This window comes from Girardinichthys multiradiatus, chromosome 15 (assembly GCF_021462225.1).
Source record: "Girardinichthys multiradiatus isolate DD_20200921_A chromosome 15, DD_fGirMul_XY1, whole genome shotgun sequence".
NCBI lineage: Eukaryota > Metazoa > Chordata > Actinopteri > Cyprinodontiformes > Goodeidae > Girardinichthys > Girardinichthys multiradiatus.
Genome location: NC_061808.1, coordinates 2369080 through 2386142, shown reverse-complemented (window position 1 = coordinate 2386142; position 17063 = coordinate 2369080). Strand labels below are relative to the sequence as shown.

The window sequence follows — 17063 nt, the reverse complement described above, 5'->3', positions numbered from 1 at the left end:
GGAAGAAGGTTGATTCCAACAGTTATGCAGCAGACCTTCTGGTTGGTTGCCACATGAAGTCCCAATAAAATACACTGAACTTTAATCTTCTACTGTGACAAAATGTGGAAACATTAACAGGGTAAGCGTACATGTTCTAGGCTCTGCAATTTGGAAGATCCTGTGGAACATTGTCATTTTTTATGTTTCGGTCTAAAGAGGCTGTTTCCACAGAGAACGTGTGGGTTTAAAGATGAAGGAGAAAGGTGGTGACTCATTTTCATCACGTGTCTGCTGCAACAGATGGAACTGTGTCGCTGCTGAGGTGGATGTGAGACCCTGGACCTCAGAGCCAGCTCAGCTCATTAGAACAGCTCAACTTGTCTGCTGAAAATAAAGTCAACAGCAGGATCTCACCAGCTTTAAAAAGAAATCTCCATAACAAGCTGAGGAACTGAGGGAGGAGGCAGCAGCTCAGCTTCTTATTTCACTGTCTGGAGGAACGCTGGGAAAAACAGCCCAGAATCACCTCCGATACAAAACCTATCTGGATGTTTTTCTGTTTTCTGCTCATTTCTTCTGCTTTCAGTGCTGTCCTCCATCTCCCTTAGACCACCTGGATGTTTCTCCTGTTTTCTACATCCAGTTGATGGTAACAACCATCTTGTAAAAAATTAGGGACTAAAGTTGCCTGTAAATCAGGTCAGAGATGTTCACAAGTCATTTTCCTAGTCCAAGTCAAGTCTGACTGAAATAAATATTTTCCCATTAAATCCCCAACATCCAGGTCACCTCTAACTCTGGAATCCACACCTGGACTGTTTGTCCTCAGATCCATTTTATTACATGATTATTTAATATTTATCTTTTAATATTTTAACAGTTCTCTTTTATTCATTTAACATTTAATTTACCATCCAGTCTGCTAATGGCACTCCAATATTATTATTAAAATTGTTTAAATGTAATATTTACCCCACTAGAAATATAAATATGTATTTATGCTCAAAGAAAAATAATAGAAAAAGATTAAAACCAGTTAATGTTGAATTTCTGCTTGTCTGTCTCAGTAATGACTAAGTTAACAGCTGTTTCTCCCTGTCTTCATATTGTCCTGTCCTTCATTAGATCTTCCTCTAAATCTGGACTGGAGGGTTCTCTTCTCTCTCTGAGCTGCAGAAGTTTTAATAATATTGGTAAATTATTTTCTGATTCCACATTAAAAACCTTTGTTCTCTATTATTAATAGTAAAGATATTTGAAATTAAGGTATAAATTACAATATAATAAACGAGACGAGCTTTTGAGCGGAACAGGAAGTGCTTTTATTTTGATATTTCCAGCCAGAAGTGATCTTGTAGCAGCTAGCTTAGCAGTGAGAGGTCGGAGGTCAGTTTCATTTATTTTGTTCCTTAATGACCCAAAGTCATTTAATTCATCGTTCAGTTGAAGAGACGTTCATGTGGTCATTTGTATGACGCTTCAGCTAACATGAACAAGTTCTGACACATTAACATCCCATAATAATCCACCAGCTTCACTAGCTAATGATCAAGGTCATCCTTTCACAGTAAAACATGCAGCAGCTGCAGTCTGGAGCTCACAGACCGGCTTCCTTTCACTCTTCATTACAGGAGATAAAAACTGGTGCTAAGACTCGAGTCTCAGACCACGAGTCCAAGTCAAGTCCCTAGTCTTTTGTTTTTGCTTTTTAAGTGCGACTCGAGTCAGAGCCTCAAACCTGAGTCATCATCTCTGCAGTGAATAGATGTTAACTGATACCTGTGCTCTTTTACTTATGAATTTATTAATGGCAGCTGATTTTGGCTCTGGTGCATAAAAGATCAAATATTAAACATCTGTTCATCATATAAACTCCTAAAATATTGTCCTTCAGAAGGAAAGCACGACATTACATTCAGCAGTTCCTGCAGTTTAAAAATATTTTTCTTATTATCAGAAACTGATCATTTAAAATCTTCTATTTGTGTGAATTTCAAAATCTCAATTTTAGTACCTTTGGATATCATTAGATTATCAGATTATGTTTTGAAATCTTTTTCTTTAGTATAGAATAATCTTAGAGAAACTTAAAAGTAAATTTAAGGTTGAGTAGATTTTCAAGTCAAGTCTGAAGTCTTGTTTTGGTGACGTAAGTGTGACTTGAGTCGGAGTCTCAAACTTGAATCGTCATTTCTGAATCAGGTGCAACATCTCATGAACATCCACATATTCTTTTTAACAGCAAACCTATTGAATATTTAGACTTGTCCAGGTATTTGTTTCAGAAATGCTAAGGCAGTGTTATTCTACATGAGCTTTGAGCATCAGACGCTGTCTTAGATCTCCTTTCCAGAGCTTGGTGTTCACTCTTGGACCATCACCTGCAGCCCTGTGGCTCCTCATGGATCGAGTTACCATTGCTTTGTTGCTCTCTGGTCAGCTGGTCCACAGCGGCGGTCACAGCGGTTCTGACCAGCGAGTGAGCCACCTGAAGAAGTTGCCGCTCGCTGTCGTCATAGCAGAGCAGGTGAAGGAGTTGGTTCTCTGAGGAGGACACACCCTCCCAACATTCATCCTCCTCCTCTTCCTCCTGAGAGATGTCATCTGGAGGATAGAGCTCGATCCGGATGGAGGGTCTGTTGGTGGAAGGTTGAGAGGGGCGGGATGCTTGGAATATCTTCTCTTCTGAGGAGAACTCAAATGGGGGTTGATGATGGAGGTCCACAACAAGCTCTGAGTCAAACAGAACCTCATCCTCTTCTGAGGAAACATCTTGCACCAGAACCTGACTTATATGAGCCCTTTGAATCATCTCTGATCCAACTTCAGCATCCTTGTCTTGGATTTCTGTAGGTGATTCTGGCTCCTCGGCTAAATCCTGATGCTCTGTTTGCTGGAGAAACCTCTGAACCTCTGGATGACCATCAGGAAGCTCAGTGAGTTTGGAAGTATGCTGATCCTCCTCCACCTTCCTATCCTCCATGGTTCCCAGCAGAACGGTTCGTCTCTTTCCTGCTCTGACAAAGAACTTCTGGAGTTTTGTCTGGAAGCTTGGTGAAGATTTGCTCTTTCTGTTCAGATCAGGATGTTGCTGAACGTCAGGAGAGGTAATGAATTTCTTAAATATGTTTCTCATCTTCTTCAGATCTGTCTCTGTGCTTTCTTCTCTGTCTTTGAGTAGAACGCCATCATGCTTCTGTAGCGCCCCCTCTGCTGGACTCACCATACTCCCAGTGTCCTCCTCATGTCTTCTGATACAAACCACTGCTGAGGAGAACCTGCTCCACCACCTGCGTCTCCTCCTTTTTCCAGCAGCAGTTTGGCGCCCCCTGCAGGTTAGCTCACCTTCACTCAGAGCTGGAGCATCTGAACATGTGGCTGATGTTTCCTCAATGTTCCCAGTCAGTTTAGTTTCCAATCTGTCCTCCCCCGCGCTTCTGGTTCTGGTTCTTTCCAGCAGGAGCCTCGGCGGACCTGTCGGCTTCCTCTTCAGTCCCACTCTTTCTTCATTCTGGACGTCTTCTCCGCCCTCGGCTGCCATGTTGGGTCTCCTTGAAGAAGAAGAAGAAGCTAAATGTTCTCCCACTCGCTCGAGGCGTTTCAGCTCTTCTGCACACAATTAGGCTGTGATGAACCATCAGCTGCTGAGATTAAACACCTGGGAACCTGCTGACAAACAACCAGACGACACTCGTGTGGATTTATAACCAATGCAGCAGCAGCAGATATTAACCTGAGGCCCAGAGACAAACAGAAAGTCTTCTCAGCTCTCTAACGTGCAGCTGAAAGCAGTGACAGGAAAAATCCTGATAAAAGTCTGAATTGTCTAAAAACTGGACCTGAAAGCTTCAGCAGCAGATAGTTTTATCCAGCAGCAGGTGTTCACCTTCTGTTTTAGTTTAAGGTTTAAAGGACGAAGAAAGAAAAAAATAACAGATTCAGTTTATCTAACTAGCCTCCAGAACTGCTGCAGTTGGGCTGAGATTTCCTCATCACCTGAGCAGAGAAACAGGACCTGGAACCACATAAAGCAAAGTCCAAATCAGTTCTGTAAGAGAGCAACCGGCCTGATTCTGGACCTCACCGTGGTGATGGTGTTCTGGTGCTGAGAAACTAATGTGTAAAGTAAAACCTTCATTTAGCCTAAATAATATTTAAAACCTTATTTTCTTATCAATTAATCTTCTCCTGCAGTCTTAATGTGTAGAATTAGTTTTAATGCTGTTGTTTTATTGTGTTTATGGTTCTTCTGCCTTCTTCAATCAATAGAAATATGATTAATAGTACATAGAATTATTGATTAGATCTAATTAGTTTGATCTTCAAAATCTGACTTGGTTCAGCTTCATCAGAGTCATCCCTCAATAGATTAGCAATCAATTAGCACTTAATGAGGGGGGTTCATTAAAAGGCTGACCTAGAGCCCGAACAGGCTTGAACTGAACCATTTCAGTGTGCATTATTAATTATATATGAATCAAACCCCATAATAATGAGCTTTTCCTAAACCTTTATATAAAATTAATGAAACAAACCTGAGCTCAAGGCTCAACATCATTGTTTAAAAAATGTTTAAATATTCATGATGGACAAAATCAACTATTAAATCACACCCCATAAAATATTTGACTTTTCTTTGCAACCAGATGTGACTGTTTTAAAAAATATTTCCAAAAAAGAGTTTAAAACTAAAAATCAGACTGACTCTATGGGAAAAAAAATGAACCAAACAAAATAAATAAATAAAAACAGGCTTCATTCTTTTGAATTTGGTTTTGAGGAGTAAAGAGGATGAATTAAACACATTTTCATTCCCGTGAAATAAAGTGCTCCATGAAGCCAGCAGCGGATGATGTCAGAACCGGGTCGGATCCCGATGATCACAGATCTCAGATCTGCTGCCAACACAAAGTTTTTTTACAAGTCGTTTCTGTTTTTATTTTATCCGAGATTCAATGCGCTGTGATGATGTCATCAAACATGCATGGTGATGTCATCAGACAGGAGAAGCGATCAGAGAAGAATAAAATAGAGTCTCACCTGGTTCTGTCCGGCTGATCCGATCTGTTTCTCTGACTGAGAGGCGCTCTGAGCTCGGCTCTCCTCCTCAGCTGCTGCTGATGCGGCTGCAGCGCCGCCTCGGTTTCCATGGTAACTGCAATGATTGGCGTCTCACACAAGGTTGTAGTTGCTCAACAGGGTGACAGTGGTGGTGAACGGGGTGGGGTGAGGGGGGTGACATCCCCTGAGGGGAGAAGATTTTATTCCTTATAACGAATTTCTGTCAGATGTCATCAGAAAGAGGCAAAACAAACACAGGATGTTTGTTAGGATGTGTGGAGAGAGTCAGAGAGGACAGCTGCAGCACACACACACACACACACACACACACACACACACACACACACACCATCACACGCACACAAACACACCATCACACACACACACACACACACACACACACACACACACCATCACACGCACACAAACACACCATCACACACACACACACCATCACACACACACACACACACAGACACACACACACACCATCACACGCACACACACCATCACACACACACACATCCGTGTTTTACTATCTTTATGAGGACTTTTCGGTTACTTCCATTGACTTCCATTCATTTTCCTTGATTTTTAGTGCCTAACCCTGACCCTAACACTAACTCAATTCATACCCTAGTCCTAAACCTAACCCCTGTCCCAAGAACGGAATTTGAAAAAGTGAGGACCAGGAAAATGTCCTCACTTTGTCAAAATGTCCTCACTTTGTCAAAATGTCCTCACTTTGTTAAAATGTCCTCACTTTGTCAAAATGTCCTCACTTTGTTAAAATGTCCTCACTTTGTCAAAATGTCCTCACTTTGTTAAAATGTCCTCACTTTGTCAAAATGTCCTCACTTTGCGATAAAAATACGAAAAATGGTTCTCACTCAGCAACAAGTACAAGAACACACACACACACACACACACACACCATCACACACACACACACACGCCATCACACACACACACACACACACTTGTTTTTTGCTATATGTAGTGAGGACCATGTGTTGACTCCCATTGACTTCCATTGATTTTCAGTCATTTTCAACCCTTTCTATGCCCTAACCCTGACAATAACCCTAAACCTAACCATCACCAGTGCTTACCTAACCCTAACCTTAACCTAAAGTCAATTCACATCTTAGTCCTAAACCTAACCGTTAGCAAAATAGGTCGTGAGGACCAGCAAAATGTCCTCACTTTGGTACAAATGGTCCTCAATTTGATGGTGAAATTGGGAAAATGGTTCTCACTGTGATGCCAAGACAGGAACACACACACACACACACACACACAAACATACACACCATCACACATACACACCATCACACACACACACACACACACCATCACACACACACAAACACACACACACACCATCACACACACACATATACACACCATCACACACACACACACCATCACACACACACACACCATCACACACACACACACCATCACACACACACACAGTGTCTGATTCTTCTAAATTAAATCCTGTTCATCCAGAAACCATTAGAGCACAACTAGCATCACGAAGACCAAGGAACCCAGCAGACGGGTCTGCTGGGTTCTGGTTCAGTTTAAAGCGGGGTTAGGTTCTACAACAATATCCCAAGATTTGAGCATCTTCTGGAGTTCTGTTCAATCCATCTTCTGAACATGGAGAGAGGATGGACCAACTGCAGACCTACCAAGACATGGATGTCCACCTAAACTGACAGGCTGATGACAGAGAGCATTAATCAGAGAAGCAGCCAAGAGGACCATGATAACTCTGGAGGAGCTGCAGAGATCCACTGTTGAAAGAAGACAATAAGAAGTCATGCTTCCAGTTTGCCAAAAGCCCTGAAGAAGACACAGCAAACATATGGAAAAAGTTGCTCTGGACACATAAGAGCAAAAGTGATTTTTTTTTTGGCATACCTATGGAAATACTATGTGCCAGAACATCACCCTGAACACACCATCCACACAGTGAAACATGGTAGTGGCTGCATCATGCTGTGGAGATGCTTTTCCTCAGTAGCGACATGGAAGATGGTCACAGTTGATGGGAAGATCCTAAATAAAGATCTAAATCCAAGACAATCCTGGAAGAAAACCTGTCAGAGGCTGCAGGAGACTGGAGACTGGAGTGGAGGAGCAGAAAACAGCCAGTGCTAGAATAGAATGGCCTAGTCAAAGTCCGGACCTAAATAAAACTGAAACTCTGCAGCAAGACTTGAAAGCTAATGTTCACAGATGTTCTCCCTCCAATCTGACAGAACTGGAACTGTTTTACAAAGAAGAATAGGCAGAAATGTTAGACTGTAGATGTTCAAAGCTGGTAGAGGCGAACCCTTAAAGACCTGCCGCCAGAGGAGGTTCTACAAAGTTCTGACTCAGTGGGCTGAAGCCAAATGCACACCACACTTTTCAGGTTTTTGTTTGAAATCCCTCTAAAATAAATTGAACTGTTTTTGTTTATAACGTGACAAAGCGTGAAAATGTTGAAGATTAAAATACGTTTTTGAGGCAAAGTGAATTTATTATAAAGAGCAAAAATCATTCAAAGACACTGGACCTGAGATGACCGCATCCTGCAGTGGAACTGTTGGAATAATTGAATAAAGATTTGTCTTATAGTTTCTCCTATTTATTAACTTGACTATTTGATTATATAACTTTTCATGATGTATGTGTGAGTAAAGGATGTGTGAGTTTGTCTGCAGGCAAAGATCATAAATAGGAGCTGAACTAGCAGAGAAGGAAGCAGTCCAGTTGAGGAGGTCATAAAGATGAAGGCTGATTACACTCAACAAAAGGCACAACTGACCCTACAAGTTGGAGGAGACTGTGGGAAATTTGTTGTTAAAAGATAAAGCTGTTTATGACCTGTTTACGATGCAGTTGTTGTTTTCCCCCATCCTTTAGAGAACAATGTTTTTGTAAACTAGGGACCCCCGAAAGACAATAAAAAGAGGAAGCGGTCGGATAGGCTTCAGAGCGGTGCGAAATCTGTAACTGAGCATATCTTGACCGTTTCTCCTCGCAAAGCGAGTAAAAGGAACTAATACTTTGTCTCTCTTTTCTTTTTGTGTTATAAGTATTGTTAGGTTGGTTAAACCTGACAGGAACAGCAATACCTGCAAACAGAACCGATTTCACAAAGACGCAAAACAAACAAAAAGGGAAAATAGAATTAATTAATGTACCTTTTATTTACATTTTATTAGTAATAAAATAAGTCATAAACAAATATATAAATAAAGGACTTCAGAAATCAAACTTAAAGGAGAATGTCAAACAGGTTCTGGTGACTTTGTTGAACAGAACATTTTCAGTTTAGGTCTCTTCCTCAGACCTTCATGGAGACAAAATGGAGCCATCTGCCTTGAAAGCTCCAGATCAATTGAACCCATCACCGGTTTTTAACCCAGTTTCAGTCCCAGTTGGTCCATTTTTCACCCATGCTCTCATCAGTTTGCTTCAGTATTTATGTTTATTTTCATTTATTATGGGAAAAAACCACCTATAAGTTAATAATATATTATTTTCTGGAGAATCTGTTTTAATGTATTTTTTCCTTTTATTTTAGTGGTTCTGATTCCCTTTTGGACCAGTTGGCTCTGAAGTGGAAGCTCAAAACTGTAGCATGTAGTCCGGACTGGTGAAGGGGTGAACTGAGCCAAAACCAGAACATCAAGCAGAAACCAAATAAAGAACAATTATAAACCAGCAGCACAAAGAGAGTTTAAAAATTAAGCAAAGAACACAGAACCCCACCACAGCGGGTTGGTTCTGTGTTTTCCTCAGTGTTTAGTGAGATCCGGCTGAGCAGAACCGCTTTCAGCAACAAGCTAAAGCTCACATTTTACAAACTGTCCCTGGGTCAGTTTGTAAAGGAGCAGCTGTAGTGGATCCACCCTGAGGGTTCTGATAAGTGAGGAGCTGCAGCAATAATGAATCTGACTTTCATCATCAGTTCATGTCTGCATTTAGAAGATTTAGCTGCAGAACCAAAGCTGCCAGTCAGCAAACACTGGATCTGATCTAAGGTCCACTCGTTTCTGACTTCAGAAACAGTTTGGTGATCGGATCAGTGATCACTTATTGATATGCAACAGATCTGCATCCTTCTTATGACGTCTATTTTTAAAGGTGTGAAGAAGAGGAGCAGCAGTTTTTGTTTCTATAGTGATGGAGAGTAAAAATACCCCCATCTGTCCCTAAGCAACAGCACGGTGACCAATCAGACCCTCCTCCAGGTGAGAGCACAACTCAATCTGACCAGGCTGAAAGGCATTCTGGTAATTGGAGGCAAGCTTGGACTTTATTTATATCTGGTTACTGTCTTCATCTCTCCGGGTACTGTGGTTTTACCTGCAGACAGGTGGGAACTGAAAAGCGCCACCTGCAGGTTAGACAGAGCATCAGTTTAATTGATGTTTCATTTATTTTCTCTCAGTTATTGAATGTACTCTTATTACAGGCTAAAGTTTTAGTGTGACATTATGCTACATATGCAAATACATATAACATTTAATTTTAAGGATTTATAAAAATCTTTAATGAGAAGAAAGTTTCATATTTACACAATATTCTGATATTTTTACAACAGAAAACTAAACATCAGGCAAACAGGACAAATAATTACAGCTCATAGTTCATTAGCAAAATGATCAATAATCAGAATGTTTCACTGCCTCACAGTTAAGGCATATTACTTCATAATTCAAATATTTCTGCTCATCCTAATTATAAGGTTAAATTATTGAGCAGTTTCTGCTGTAAAGATGGTCATTTCCATCTAATAATTTAATTATAAAAATACGTATCTCATTTTTCCTTTAGAACTGTTGGGATAAAACATGGAGCTTACCTGGAACCTTCCTGGAGCTTGCCAGGTATTTCCATCAGTTTCAGCCTTGTAGTGAACGAGGGAACAACAGCAGGATTTTCATTGGATTTTCAGCAGGTGAAACACCTTTCTGCACACAGCAATGTGCAGCTGCAAAATCAGTTTCATCTCTACACTCAAGTAATCATGCAAAAAATTCTACATTTTGTAAATAAAATAAAATTACTAATAAACATTAAAAATATGACAATAATAAAATGTCAGTTCTTTTATGTAAGTCTGCATTTGTTTTCATGTATTTGTGATGATTTATTTGAAGATACATAGCTCTGTTCAGCTCCCTGCTGCCCCCCTGCTGGTCTGAATCTGCCAGTGTTGCATCGGCAGAAACATCACAGGTAACAAGCATTTCATGTCCAACCTTGCCTTCATGGCTGTTCAGAGCTTCAGGCAAACAAACGACCACCTCCAACAAAAACATGATTCATGCAAACATCAACATTCACAATAAAACTTTAAATCTGAGGTATTTTTGGCCAAATTAATCCAATCTTTGGCACATTTGCATTAAATCAAACTGCAGTGAAACAGCCTGAAAAGATTTAAAGCTTCTTTTTTTCAGTTCATTTCCTTCTAACAGCAGATTAACGAAGCACCTGAATGAGCCTGATGTTAATGATTGATCGATCGGAAGAAGGAGACTTCCAAATTAAGGAGCTGCAACGTGATTGGTGGAAAAGGACATTTATTTACAAAACGTTTCCATCAATGAAAAACCAAACGTGTACAAAAACACGTCAACACCAAACTTCCTGTTTTCATGGCAAAATACGGAGAGAAAGACGACAGTCACACATTCAACGATCTGCGATCAATAACCTCGGCTGGAAAATTCTGTCAATAAGTGCAAGTCATGTGACCTGGGAACCCAGCAGCAGAGAACGTTAAAGGAGCATTCTGTCATGTTTTCTGATTTTACAGTTAATCTAAACAGGATGATTGATCTGCAGGTGGAGGCTGATTTATCTCAGCACACCTGATCCACCCTGACATCAGCTCAGATTTCATCCAATCGGCTGCTTGAAACTGGTCCCAGGCCACTAACCTTCATAGAGCACCATATAAATGATGTATCTAATCAGTCTGTGGAGACGCACCAGGACCAAAACACAGGAAGAAACAGCCTTTAAGATTCTTCAACAGAAGAGCAGAACCAGCAAACCGATGATATGATTTTTAGGAGGAAAACAAACTGAGCCAGTAAACATCTGACTGATGAAGCTCTGGTAAAAAGTAAATAAACCTTTTCAAATCTCCTCCTAAAATCATATGAATTAAGATTTTCAGATAAATGACGACACATCTTATACTGTGTCATTTTTTGTCTAATAATGAGAGGAGCCGTCAGGGAAAGATGGATATAGAACCTCCCCCAGCAGTCAGTGCTTCATAGAAGAACCTCTCACATGGTTCTGGAAGAATGTTGGTCCAATCTTTGCAACATTGTCTCAGTTTGTTGAGGTTTACAGAAGTTCCAGCACAGCTTTTTGATGGTCGCGCCACAGCATGTTAGTCAGGCTGAGGTCTGGACTTTGACTAGGCCATTGAACACCTTTATTCTTTGTCAGCCATTCTGATGTAGATCCGCTGCTGGGTTTGGGATCATTGTTCTGTTGATGACCCAGTTCGCTCCAAGCTTCAGCTGTTGGACAGATAGACTCACATTTAACTCCAAAAACTTTTAGAAAACAGAGGAGTTTATGGGTGACTCAAAGACTGAAAGGTGTAAAACAAGCCCACATCATGACCCCTCCACTACTGTGCTTGGCAGTTGGTGAAGGTGATGTTTGTGTTGCTGTGGTTAGTTTTGTCCAAACATGGTACTGTGTGTTATGGTCAAATGTCTTATCTGTCCAAAGGACACTGTCCCAGAAGTCTTGTCCATCATTCAGATGCAGCTTTGCTAACCTAAGTCCTGCTGCCATCTTGTTTTCAGAGAAAAACGCTTTCTCTTTGAGACTTTCCAAACGGACCATTCCTGATGATATATGTGCTCATATCTGAGAACTAAAGTACATTAGGTATCGCAGTCCTGACAATCGGAAAAAAAGCCTCCCCCAATGTTTGACAGTTGGTATGAGTCTGTGTAATCCTGTCATGACCGTTAACCTTTAACCTGCTAACTGAGGCCTGTAGAGTCTGAGATGGAGCTCTTGGGTTTGTGGTCATTTAACTGAGCTTCACGCTCTGACCTTGGGCTGAATCTGCTGACACAGAACCTGCAGGTGAGGGCTGCAGTCTTGCACCCTCTTTCTCACAATCTGATGCTCCTCATTGGTTCTGAATGATAAGGTTGAGCATCTCAGCTGGTGCATTTCCAGACAGTGGGACGAAGATCAATGACTGCTGATTCTGAAGGACGAACCACTTCATCACTGAAGCTCTGCTGAAAGAACTATGATCACACAACTGATTTACACACACACACACACTCACAAACATACACACACCTGCACAGGTACACGGCCTTCAGGAGAACTCAAGCCTCCAATCCATGTCCCTAACCATGACATCATCAAGTGACATTACTCGACCGGAACGCCGTCCACGCTCTCCTGGGACACCTCGGAGTCCAGCGAGTAGCACGAGCTCCCGTTGTCTTGAGTGTCCCGGTTGGCGTCCTCAGAGAGCCCAGTGGAAGCTCCGCCCCCTCCCCCTTGCTCAGCTATGCCCTCACAGAAGTGGGCGGAGCCCTGGAAGAGCTGGCTGCAGAGGCGGTTGTAGCGATGGAAGCGGCCCGGCTTGCCGGTGTGGGTGTACATGTGTTCCTGCAGCTGGCTCTTGTGAGAGAAGCGCAGACTGCAGACGGCGCAAGCAATCTTTCGTTTGCGTGAGTGCAGAACAGTGGGGGCAGGGCTGGTCCCACCTCCGCCACCTCCACCCCGGCTCCGCCTCAGCTCTGCTGCCAGCTGACTGGCAAGTGCCTGGCTCTGCCTCAGCGCTTCTTCCAGACAGCCTGCGTCCAGCTGCACCTGGGCCCCCGCCAGCCCCTCCTCCACACCGGCTTCCAGCTCACCACCCTGTGGCAGCCCATCCATCAGGCGGGCGGGGTCGAGGGCGTGGCTGAACAGGTGCTCTCTCAGGTCCTCTGGAGAGGAGCAGCGCTCCCCACAGCGGGGACACTGGAGGACCAGGTGACGGTCCTTGAACAAAGGGCCCTGACTGGGACAGCTGCCCTGCGCAGGAGACACAGACCCCACCCCGGGGCCCTCCTCTGCCTCACCCTCATCCTCCTCCTCCACTTGCTCCTGCTTGATGCGATTTGAGATGTCTGAATCGTCCCCTGAGGTCACAGAGCAGATATTGCGTAGTTTCGATGCCTGGTGATCCTGCGGGATTCCCTCCAGTCCAACAGCGAGGGACAACTGGGAGTGGGATCTGAACCCCTTGCCTGAGGAGCGTCCATCTTCAGGGCCCCCCCGGGAGACCGTGGTGGTCTTGGGAACTCCAGGAGTGTCTTTGTTGGCCAGCTGGGATGAGATCTGGATGCCGTACAGGTTGGACATACGGACTACATCAGCGGTGGCGTCAGGAACACCTTCACCAGGTTTCCGGCACAGCTGGTAGGCATGAAGGAACTTAATGCCCTCCTGCAGCCGGCTCTGGTCCACCGGCTGTTTGGGACACATTCCAGTGTACATGATGTGCAGCAGGTAGCTGAAGACATCTGGCTGGATGTCGGTGGGCTGGATCTTTATACATTCACTGAGGAGACACAGAAACACGAGGCTGAGCATCAGAAATCACTGCAGATCAACAGGGTGATCCATAAGAGGAGCTAAAAAACTTAGGTTAAGTTAAAGAAATATTATGTACATACAGTATATATGTACTTACACCCAATATTTTATCTTTTTTTCTTTTTTAAGACAGGTTATAATAGTGCAAATATGCTTATTTAGTTTCTCAGCAGAGTATCTGACTACTCAGACTGTGAGATGTTCATGGTGTCCATCAGACAGACAACCTGGGGGGAGAAACAGTCTCTGTAGCACCACCTGAAGGTAAAAGTCTAAACAGTTTATGTTCAGAATGTGCGGGGTCTGCAGAGACCTGTCCTGTTTTGTGGATGAGCCAGACCACACTGAGATGGATGAAAACAGGACAGACTGAATGATGGCAGTGGAGAAGATGAACAGCAACTCCTGTGGAAGGTTATCCTTCTTGAGATGTTGAAGGAATTATAATCTCTGCTGGACCTACTTGTGAGCAATATCATTGTTTGAGGACCATTTCAGGTCCAGAGAAAGAGTGGCTCCTAGGAACCAGAGGTGGTCCACAGTAGACACAGTGTTGTTGAGGATAGTGGGAGGTGGGAGTGTAGGTGGTGTTCTCTGGAAGTCCACCATCATCTCCACAGATTTGAGCAGTTTAAGCACCAGGTGGTTCTGACCACATCAGTGTACCAACTGATCCACCTCCTGTCTGTATTCAGACTCATCACTGCTCTGGATCAGTCCAATGACAGTGGTGTCATCTGCAAACTTCAGGAGTTTCACAGACGGGTCTGCTGAGGTCCAGTCAGTGTAGAGGGAGAAGGGGAGTGGGGAGAGAACACACCCCTGGGGAGCGCCAGTGCTGATGGTTCTTGTGTGGGAGAACAACACCAATCACAATTAGATGGTCTAAACCAAGATGAACCAGATAACATCTGAATTATCTGGCTTAATCTGAGATTAACTAAACCTAATCAGTATTGCCTGGTCCTAGTCGATACTGATCCAGGTTAGGATCAGCCGTTACAAATCAAGATAAACTAAATCAGATTAAACTAAAGCTAATTGAGGTTAGCTGACCCTAGTCAAGATAACCTAAACCAGATTAGAATCAAGATAAACTAAACCTAAATATTTACAGCTGGTCCTAATCAAGATTATATAAACTGAATTAGATTCAACTGGTCTAATTCAAGGTAACATAAACCTAATTATGTTTAGATGGTCTAACAAAAGATAAATCAGGATCACTTACTTCTTATCAATGATTTGACATCCTTCATTTCTCCTCAAAACTCCAGAGTAAATAATTTAAAACCAATTAAAGCGTCTAGAGTTTCTCCTTCTGCTCCGGTCCCTTCTTACAGTCTTAGCATCTGAATTTGTCTTTGGCACCAACTTTTGGACTTTGGTTTGTGGCTCATGTCTAGAACCATAAACCAAAACCGTGCAGCAGGACCTGAACATCTCTAGACATCTTCTCACTGACACGTCTGAGAGGCTACCTGTGTGGAGAACATCTGTGCCCCAGGTGTTTTACCTGGACTGGTGGATGAAGATCATTTTGAAGTAGTTGGAGAAGGCGGCCAGCACGGCTCTGTGGGCTTTGAAGTAGACGTTTCCGATGGCGACGGTGCAGTCGCACAGAAAGCCAAACTCTCTCTGCACGTTGAGCTGCTGCAGCAGGAAGAGGCTGTGAGACGACACCTCCATGGCCCGTCTGCAACACATTGACAACTACTGCTAGTTTTCAGTCCGGGTCAGCGGCGCCGTCAGCTGAACCACCTCACAGAACACAAACGAAGCTGATAAATGGAGCTGCGGCTCAAAGCAAGAAATATCATAAATTTAATTCTAAAAATCATCTGAATATTTTAGGATATTTCAGCTTTAAAGCAGAGAAAGGAGGTCAAATCTAAGGAAAATCAGCAAAAATGTATTTAAAAAAATTTATTTTTTGTCTTTCTTTATATTAATTATAATTTATTCATTAAATTTTAGTAATTTTAGACTATCCGCTGCAATGTCTGGATTAAGGACGTGTATTTATCACGTAGTTTATTGTTATAGTGAAAAGTTTCTTATGGTGAAAAGAAATTTGACCTGAAAACCCAAAAAACTGACAGTATTGTTGGAATTATCAAATTTTCCATCTTTCAAACTTTTAATAAATTCCCAAATATGAAAATGCAGTTAAAGAAGGGCTAAAAAACACTCGTTTGTGTAACTGATGTCCTGAAGAAGCTAATTTCTAACTGGTGTTTAAAAACAATCTTTGTCTTTGTGGAGCTTTGACTTTGTTGCCTAAAAAAGTCTCAAAACACGTAATAAGTAGTTAAATCATCACTTTTATCATTATCACCATAAATAACAAGTCAATGTCGTCAATCCGGTCCTGGATTATTCTTTGGTCTACAAACAAATTGAAATTGTTCAACTTTTTAATAAAGTGTAAACACCATTGAGATGACTTCCTAGTGTTATGCTAAAACATTAAACTTTAAACCAGTTCAGACAATCAGGAAGCCAGAAATGACTGGAAACAAACACCTTCAGAGGGTGACCAGAACCAGAAGCTTCAGATGAAAATTCAGAACCATGAAGCAGGTTCTGTTCTTACCTGCAGCGTTAAGCTGCTAACATCCTGCTGAGACTACAATTAATGTAAAAAACCTGGCATCCATCATCCAGCCATCCATCCATCCATGCATCCATCCATCCATCCATCGATCCATCCATCGATCCATGCATGCATCCATCCATGCATCCATCCATCCATCCATCCATGCATCCATCCATCCATGCATCCATCCATCTATCCATCCATCCATCCATCGATCCATCCATCGATCCATGCATCCATCCATCCATCCATCCATCCATCATCCATCCATCCATCCATCCATCCATGCATCCATCCATCCATCCATGCATCCATCCATCTATCCATCCATCCATCCATCCATCCATCCATCCATCGATCCATGCATCCATCCATGCATCCATCCATCTATCCATCCATCCATCCATCCATCCATCCATCCATGCATCCATCCATCTATCCATCCATCCATCTATCCATCATCTATCCATCCATCCATCCATCTATCCATCCATCCATCCATCCATCCATCCATCTATCCTTCCATCCATCCATCCATCCATGCATCCATCCATCTATCCATCCATCCATCTATCCATCCATCCATTCATCCATCCATCGATCCATGCATCCATCCATCCATCCATCGATCCATGCATCCATCCATCCATCCATCCATCCATCCATCCATCCATCCATTCATCCATCCATTCATCCATGCATCTATCCATCCATCCATCCATCCATCCATCCATCCATCCATCCATCGATCCATCCATCGATCCATGCATGC

General features: G+C 42.6%; 2 protein-coding genes across 4 annotated transcripts in view; both read right to left on the bottom strand.

Annotated features, from left to right (window-relative positions):
* Positions 1 to 1972: 1972 nt before the first annotated feature.
* On the bottom strand, positions 1973 to 5334 carry LOC124882479. The gene is made up of 2 exons (XM_047388899.1): positions 5023 to 5334; positions 1973 to 3648 (listed from the first exon to the last, which is right to left on the bottom strand). Exon 2 carries the CDS (start codon positions 3521 to 3523, stop codon positions 2360 to 2362), a length of 1164 nt encoding a protein of 387 aa, XP_047244855.1. The 5' UTR covers positions 3524 to 3648; positions 5023 to 5334; the 3' UTR covers positions 1973 to 2359.
* A 5286-nt stretch (positions 5335 to 10620) lies between these two features.
* zbtb25 (zinc finger and BTB domain containing 25) overlaps positions 10621 to 17063 on the bottom strand; it is a 12508-nt gene continuing 6065 nt past the window's right edge. For all 3 annotated transcript variants that reach the window (XM_047387356.1, XM_047387355.1, XM_047387354.1), the window contains exons 2-3: positions 15209 to 15388; positions 10621 to 13657 (exon numbers count right to left, since the gene is read on the bottom strand). In XM_047387356.1, the coding sequence (XP_047243312.1) occupies positions 12478 to 13657; positions 15209 to 15381 (1353 nt within the window). In that variant the 5' untranslated portion in view covers positions 15382 to 15388 and the 3' untranslated portion in view covers positions 10621 to 12477. The remainder of the gene's footprint in view (positions 13658 to 15208; positions 15389 to 17063) is intronic.